Genomic DNA, 8,103 nt, shown 5'->3' with positions numbered 1-8,103 from the left:
GCCTGGGTGGCCTCTGGTCGGGCTCTAGCAGAAACCCGAGAGCTGTGTGAGAAGCCGTCGGGAACCTACCAGGAAGAGGCCGCTGTGCCTGCGGGCCGGGGGGGACACTGGCTGGGGCTGGCTGGGGCCGCCACGTGCCATGAGCGCCCAGCCAGTGTTGGGGCTTGTCGGCAGTGTCCAGAGGAGGAGGCAGTGGCAGAGGAGGGTTCCAGGCCCGTGCAGGCGAGAGCACTGCCCAGAGCCTCCTAGAATAGGAGCCCAGGAAGGGCCCGGGTTCGAATCGGGTCCTCCTCCTATCGGCAGATGCAGCTTTGCGGTCCAGGAAGGAAGGAGACTTACCGGAGTCAGCTGGTTCTAGGCTGGACTAGACGGTTTCCCGGCTCCCAGGCGGGGCCGAGCTCTCAGCTCTAGCTGCCCCTGCAGATGAGTTAGGGACACTGCTTGTGGACCTGGTCGTGATAACCACGCTTTGAAACAACCTGGAGACAGTGTCTCTGGGAGCCGAGGAGGGGAGGCAAGCGCTGCCCTGCCAGTGAGGCTGGCCCGAGGGTATACGTGGAAACCTGGAGGAGAAACTAGATGGGGGCTGGGGTCGGAGGGCTCTGGGGAGCTGAGGCGTCCCTTTCCTGGAACACTGCCTGAGTCAGGCGTAGCTGCCCGCGGTGCTGAGCGTGGACTGAAGCGAGCGAGCAGGAGGCGGGTCTCTGGGAGGAGAAGGGGAGGAGCTTGGGGTTGCAGGAGACGGCCCCGCAGGGGACCTCCCCTCACTGAACAGGGCCAGGTGAGGCTCCTCCCCCTTCACCCTAGCTCAGGAATGTGGTGGGTGGCCCCACCCTGCCAGGGGTGAGCTGTTCCTACTTGCAGGAGGCTGGCCCTGCTCCCCTCAGGTGCCCAGCCCATTTTGAGTCTGGTCTGAGACCGACTGGAGTGGCCTCTAACCTGGGCCTGGTGTCTGGGCCCCAGATGCAATAGGCCGGGTGTGGCTCAAGGTGGAGACTGACTGACCTCCTGGAGCAGTAAAAGGAGAAGGGACACTGGTCAAAGGTCAGGGGTGTTGAGCTCACAGGCCTCAGAGTCCTATCCTGAAGACTGTCCTCACTCTGTTCTGCTAAGAAAGAAACTTCCCGCTGCTCCCTAGGGATCTAGGGCTGAGGGTCGGGGTCCCATCAGGGATGGTGTCGTCCTCTGGCCTAGGGAGGGGCATCATAGGTGACACTAGCAGGGTGGTAAGGACAGGTATGTGTGCCACTGTGACCCTCACGGGGTGGCTCTGTCTTCCACAGACTCATTTGTGAATAGCCAGGAGTGGACCCTGAGCCGCTCCGTGCCGGAGCTTAAAGTGGTGAGTGAGGCCCGCGGGAGGCCCCAGTGGCTGGACTGGGTGGGCAAGGTTTGGAGTCATGGTCTGAGCGCTGCTTCCCGGCTTCCGTTCCCACGGCCTCTTGCTGCTTCTGGTCCTCTTCCCCTACCTGCCCGAGTTTTCTCTTTCCTGTCCCTTCAGCCTTGGCCTTTCTCCTTCCTGACACGTTTTTGCCTTTCCTGCCCAGTCTCCGTCATGTCCTCTGACAGCCGCTCTTGCCCCTCCTGTCCCACAGGGCATAGTGGGGAACTTGTCTAGTGGGAAGTCGGCCCTGGTGCACCGCTATCTGACAGGGACCTATGTCCAGGAGGAGTCTCCTGAAGGTGAGTGTCACAGGCCCAGCCTGGGCTCAGAGGCCGGCCACTCTGCCCCGCCCTCCCCACGGTGTCTTGGTGACAGCCTCCAGTCCCTTCTCCTTCCCAGTCCCCTCATCTCCTCCATTGGAAACTGTAGGTGTCTTCTCTGCTCGGCCCCCCCGGGGTCTTTCTCCACGTTCTGGCCCTGACCACGCCCTCTGTCTTAGGGGGGCGGTTTAAGAAGGAGATTGTGGTGGACGGCCAGAGTTACCTGCTACTGATCCGAGATGAAGGAGGCCCCCCCGAGCTCCAGGTGATGCTCCTGCCCTGGGCCGGGCCCACCCCTGTGCCTGGCACCCCTTTCTCCAGCTTGCCAGTCAGGACTGGGCCACGTTTGCATGTCTGGGGAGAGGGTCCACCTGGCTCTGCCTGCCCCTGCAGGAGTTTGCCAGGGCCCAGGTGAGGGTGCTAATTCTGCTTGGTCTCCCCTAGTTCGCTGCCTGGGTGGATGCAGTGGTGTTTGTGTTCAGCCTGGAGGATGAAATCAGCTTCCAGACAGTGTACAACTACTTCCTGCGGCTCTGCAGCTTCCGCAATGCCAGCGAGGTGCCCATGGTGCTGGTGGGCACTCAGGGTGAGGCAGGCTCGCAGGAGATGGCAGGGGCGTGGGTGGGCAGGTATGAGAATGCCCCTGAGCCCCCGCTCCCTGCCCAGAGGTCACCAGACCCTCAGCCCTCCTGAGCTGCGCGTAGCTGAGGGCCTCGTCCTTGCTCTTTCCCAGGTGAATCCTATAACCCGTGTGACTGTCGTGTCCACAGGTTTTGAGATGAGTAAGCAGAGACTCAAAGGTTAAGTGGTGGCTGGTTTCCACTCAGTGAGGTGGTGGCAGGGTTGAAATGAGGCCCAGACACCTGTGTTCTTGGTGCTCTGGGTGTTGCCCGTGCCTGGCCCTTTGCCTTCTCCCTGCACTGCCCAGCTTCCCCGCAAGCTGAGCGAATCCTGCCCTCCCACCTCCAACAGATGCCATCAGTGCCGCCAATCCCCGGGTCATCGACGACAGCAGGGCCCGTAAGCTCTCTACAGACCTGAAGCGCTGCACCTACTATGAGACGTGTGCCACCTACGGGCTCAATGTGGAGCGTGTCTTCCAGGACGGTAACTTGGGTACTGGGTGGGAGTCGCTTGTGGGCCCCCAGAACAGGGGTAGGAGAGCTCCCTGGCCAACAGGGCCATGGGTTTTGTGGGGGTGCTGAGCTGGGCTTTTCCCCTCTCCTCAGCGAGTATAATTGACTCTGCTGTCCTCTGCAGTGGCCCAGAAGGTAGTGGCCTTGCGGAAGAAGCAGCAACTGGCCATCGGGCCCTGCAAGTCCCTGCCCAACTCGCCCAGCCACTCGGCAGTGTCCGCCTCCTCCATCCCAGCCGTGCACATCAATCAGGTGCGGCCAGCCTCTCGCCACCCACCTCACCACTCCTGTGTGTCTCTGTGTGTCCTCGTCACACCTGCCCCGCCTCCCTCTGGCCTCCCAGCCTTGCACGTGGTTCAAAGACATTGGCTTGAATTCTGTTCAGCCTGCACCGTCAGCCTTGCCTCATCTGTGCCTGTGGTGACTGCCCGACCCCGCTATGGTCTCCACCCCCTGCTCCCATTGGTCTCACCCCCCAACCACTTTAGCTAAGACAGCACCAACATTTGCTCTCGTCGTTTTTTGTTGTTATTTTTTGGTGCTGGCCAGTGTGGGGATCCAAATCCTTGACCTTGGCGTTATAACACTGCGCTCTAACCAGCTGAGCTAACCGGCCAGCCCCTCGCATTAGCACTGTTAGACTTGTCTCATAAACTACTGCCCGTAAGAACTGTATTGCCGGGCACAGAGAGGAGAGAAAGTTCTCTTGGGCCTGCTCAGCACTGGCCCTTGGCAAGACTGGGAGTGGAGACGACAGCCTGGTGCTCACTGAGCACTGGGGGCTGCCCTCAACCCTCTGGAGTGTTCGTGTTTCCAGGGCAGTGCTTGCCCCAAGGGATGAATGGCTCTTGGAGCCCTGTGGGGTGTTGGGGCCTGGGAGGGCTAGGTGTTCAGAGCCAGGTCCTGTGAGCACTTCTCCAATGATACCCCTGGATACCTGTCCACATCTGCGCCTGTTGCTGGCTTAGTTTTTGGCCCTTGGCCCACGGATGCTCACTTGGTTCCCAAGCTGTACCCCCCACTCCACTGCCCTCTGCTGGAATCCCCAGGCCATCCAGGTGGGCTCGAGGGAGCCATCAGGCCAACAGCTTCTGTGCTTTCCTTCTGCCAAGGGCCACTGTCTCTCCAAGGCCTGCCCTGGCCACAGCCAGCTTTCCCATCACGGCCTGGTTGCTTCTCAGAGACCCCTCCCTGTAGAGCTTGTGAGAAGCCAGCAGGGATTCCCTGTCAGTGCCCCACATGGGAACGAGGAAGAGGAACAATAGGTCTTTCGTCACTGTCTGAGAGCTCAGGCCTCGTGCAGCCCAGCTCTGCAGTGGGCCCCATCCCAAGCTGTGGGCTGCTGGGAGGTGGTGGTTGGTGCACTGATGCCTTTTGAACAGGTTAGGGCCCGAGGGGCGACCAGTCAGGCCATATGCTCTAGCGAGGGCAGCTAGGGAAGCAGGCTGCCTGGTTTTCTGTGTGTGACCCCGAGTCCTGGAGGAGGCCCTGCGTGCACCTGCTGTCTCCATCCTGTGATCTTTTGTCTTGTCCTCCTTTCTCTGTTCCGTATCAGCAGCTTACTCTGACTGGCAGTCTTAGTTCTGTTCTGCTCTCTGCCTGTCTGAGTCCCTTCCCATGCCACACACATGCTAGAAGCAAACCTCAGCCTCCGCCAGCACCCTGAGCCCCCAGCCCACGGCCCCCTCCTCCTGGCCTCCTACACCCTTTACATGCACCGCTGGCTTTGAAGGGTTCATCCAGGGCATCCTGCTACCTTGATCCAGACCACTTGTGAGCTAGGACTTCACAGTTTGTTCACTGTCAGGCTTTGTCACTGGTTTCAGCCTGCGAGCCTGCACCTCTGCTTTCGCTCCCTGGGCCCCCAGGACAAAGGCTCGACGCCCTAGTGGGGCAGCCTGGGTGCAGTGACAACTGGATCCTGCTGGCCTCCAGGCCTTGCTAACTTTTCCCCCAATACTGCATTTGAGAGCTCCCTCTGCTGCCCTGGGATCCCCAGGCCAGGTCCCTTTTACTGCAGGGACTCCTGACACTGCCAGGTGCCCACCCCCACTGCCCATCCCCGAGCTGCCCTCAGCAGCCCTCTCTGTCCTTAGGCCACGAATGGCGGCAGCAGCGCCTTCAGCGACTACTCGTCCTCAGTCCCCTCCACCCCCAGCATCAGCCAGCGGGAGCTGCGCATCGAGACCATCGCTGCCTCCTCCACCCCCACTCCCATCCGCAAGCAGTCCAAGCGGCGCTCCAACATCTTCACGGTACGTGACCTGCCCGCCTCCCCCTGCCCAGCCGCTGCACTGAGGGGGCAGGGCCAGCACCGAGCTCGGGCAGCCCCAAGTCAGGAAGACGCCACCTGCAGCCTCTCTCTCTCACACAGAGACACACATGGCTGCTAGAGCTCCTTACTGGCCCCCCCAGTACCTTCCAGACTGTTACTCTGAGCCCTCAAGGGGCTTCCCATCGCTGCCCTCCCTGTGTCCCCTACAGATCTTCCCCTCAGTCTCCCTCTCTCCTAGGCCCCCTAGGGTTTCCTTGTCAGCTTGAAGGGATCTCGGGACTCGTCTGGCCTAACTCCCGTGACCCCCTTTGATTCAACAGCTAATGAACCGGAGGCCGGAAGGCTGTTTGCCCAAGGCGACACAGAGGGTTAGCTGGCCGAGCTAGAGTCAGAGCCCAGGCCTCCCAGTCCGCCTTCTGGCTCTTTTTCCGTTACCCCACTGCCGAGGGGACAATCATGCTTCCCACCCACCGCTGTGATTGGTTTAACAAAGGCTTAGCCATCTTTTCCTGGGCTCCACCACGCTGCCTCGTTCCTCCCTCTCAGGTTTGTCCTGTCTCTCCCCATAAAGCCCCACACCCCCTGGGGCCTGGTGTGCCTGCCCTGCGGGGCAGCCCCTCAGCGCCTAGGCCCCCGGCCTGCTGACTCTCCACTCCCATCTCTGACACACGGGCCCACCCCACACTCTGGCCCTCCAGCCGGGCTTTGGCTGAACTCTTCCAGGAGTTGGGCCAGACAGGTGGGTGAGCACCCGTGTGGACTGTCACGAGAGCACTGTCCCTCCGCGTCACTCCCACTCCATGCGCCTCTTTCTGAGAGCCAGGGCTTGGCGCCAGCCTGGGCCTGCATCCAGCCAGCCAGGCCAGACTTTCAGGACCCGCCCAGATAGAGCAGCGCTCCCAAGCCTCACTCATTCACCTGCCTGTGCCCTGCCTGGCTGCCTGCCCTGGCCATCCGCGCCCTTCCCTTCGGCTACCCCTCACCCCCCTGTGCTGATGACCCTCTGTGCTGACAGCTCTGCTGTGCACCACCCTTTCCCGCCCTGGCCCCGCCGAGACTTGCGGCTGCTTGTGTCTCTTCACACCCACGGAGATGCACAGAGCCTTGGTGGCTGCCTGCTTGTGCCCACACCTGTTGCTGCCGCCAGTGCTGCAGGGCCCCGGGTGCCTGTGCTCACGGTGGCCATTCGTCGCCCTGCCCCCTGACATCGTACCTCAGTCATCTGCTGCCTCACTTCCATTCTTAACCTCCCCTCCTGCCCCTGCTGGCTGGTTCTGTGACAGCCCCAGGGCATCCTGTCTTCCTCTGTCCCCCTACCCGTTCCGCCTGCCCGTGCCAGCCCATGGCCTCCTTGCCTTGGCGCCTGTGTGCTCCTGCCACCCTGTGCCCTCTGCTGCCTGCCTCAACTGTGCTGTCCTCCCTGCCATCCCTGCTGCTGCGAGCTCCTGGCACGGCCTTCCCTCTGGGCCCTTCCATCCTCTCCATCGTCACAGTGGTGACTTTATTTTCCCTTTCCATTGTTTCCATGGTGACCTCACTTGCACCAGTGTCCCTGAGGCGGCCTTGAGACATGTCTGTCTCTGTAGGTGTATCTTGGGACCTCCCCCTTTCATCATCACTGTTGGGGCCACCCCTCTTCTCCCTCATCATCCTCCCCAGCAGAGTCACACCTGCTCGAGGGTGAGCCCCTTGTGTCCTGCCTGCTCTGTGGCTGGTGGCCCCCTCCCCTGCTGGACATGGTTGTGACATCCCCAGTCTTCTCCCATGACTTCATGTACTCATTTTGTTGCCACTCTTGCCCCCATCCCATTCGGGGGGGGGGGAGGTGCCCCTCTGGGCTCCCAGGGGTCCTCTGGTGGTTGGGGGCCTCTTAGTTCACCAACCTGGCTGGGGTGGGCTGCACCCCACTCCCCCCAGCCGGCTCTTCTGTCTGGGGACCCGGTGGCAGCGGTTCCATCACCTTCCTCCTCCCTGGGCTAAAGGGGCAGAGGGCTGTGGTGGTCCGGGCTGTGGAGCCCAGGAGGGGCCCAGGGGACAGGTGCTGACTGTGGAGCTGCCGGGCGGCGATTCCTCTCCGGCGGCTCTTTGCCCAGTTCTTCCTGCTCCCTCTGGCTGTGCTTTCTCCCACGCTGCAGTTGCAGTCCTTTGTCCCCTTCCTGTGCCCTTGGCTCCTGGCAGCCTGGGAGAACAGGAGGGATGGGGTCCAGGCTGCCAGTGGCAAACCTTCCCTGCTGAGATGGACTGCTCAGCCCGCGTCTGCCCAGCAGGAGCAGCCGCCACCGCCGCCGCCACTGCCGCCTCCTCCCTCCTCCTCCTCCTCCCCCTTCCTGCTCCTCCTCTTCATCCCGCTGCCGCCTCTCCCCAGGCGCCTGGGTCTCTGCCCTCACCAGTGCTGACCGATGTGTGCGGGGCTTGAGTATAACTTGCCAAAATCTTTATTCTTTCGATATTTGCAGATATGTGCCACTGTTTCCAACTTTTCATCAACAAAAAGGCCTTTCCAACTCCTTCCAAATTAGAAGACCAGGTGGTGACACACAGCACCTCTGGACATTCCCCTGTGCGGGGCCGGAGGCGGGCCGGGCCCTGGGACTGCTCTCAGATGAGAAGCGGCCGCCGAGCTCCCCGCTCCAGAGACCCACGGGAACCTTTGTCACTAACCCCACCCCCAGGGAAGGCTAGGAGCTCTGGAGCCCGCGCTGAGGGCTGCCGGGGGACCAGGCCCGGCTGGACGCTGCGCCAGGCTCGCTGCATGGAGAAGAAGGGAGCTCGGCCCCACGCCGGCACCGGCAGTGCGACAAGGCCCAGAGGGCGGGGGAGTCCAAGCCTGCTGGCCCAGCTGCTCCTGGGGGGCGCTTTCCTGCCCCTCCCCTCCTCTGCTCCTTCCTGCATGGACTTCTGCCGTTCCTGCTCCTGCTCCGGACGCCGCCGCCGCCACCACCGCGCTTGCCTTGCCCCTTCTTTTTGGCCTCCCCTATTTCCTAGGAT

General features: G+C 62.0%; 1 protein-coding gene across 1 annotated transcript in view; it reads left to right on the top strand.

Annotated features, from left to right (window-relative positions):
* The first annotated feature begins 1,282 nt into the window (after positions 1-1,282).
* The window catches only part of AGAP3 (ArfGAP with GTPase domain, ankyrin repeat and PH domain 3), a 29,338-nt gene continuing 22,517 nt past the window's right edge, over positions 1,283-8,103 (top strand). The window contains exons 1-7 of the mRNA XM_008565968.1: positions 1,283-1,342; positions 1,596-1,683; positions 1,884-1,969; positions 2,149-2,290; positions 2,677-2,811; positions 2,965-3,092; positions 4,937-5,095. Coding sequence (XP_008564190.1) covers positions 2,269-2,290; positions 2,677-2,811; positions 2,965-3,092; positions 4,937-5,095 — 444 coding nt within the window. The 5' untranslated portion in view covers positions 1,283-1,342; positions 1,596-1,683; positions 1,884-1,969; positions 2,149-2,268. The remainder of the gene's footprint in view (positions 1,343-1,595; positions 1,684-1,883; positions 1,970-2,148; positions 2,291-2,676; positions 2,812-2,964; positions 3,093-4,936; positions 5,096-8,103) is intronic.

This window comes from Galeopterus variegatus, unplaced genomic scaffold, assembly GCF_000696425.1.
Source record: "Galeopterus variegatus unplaced genomic scaffold, G_variegatus-3.0.2 Scaffold216, whole genome shotgun sequence".
NCBI lineage: Eukaryota > Metazoa > Chordata > Mammalia > Dermoptera > Cynocephalidae > Galeopterus > Galeopterus variegatus.
This window is presented reverse-complemented; position numbering and strand designations above follow the sequence as displayed.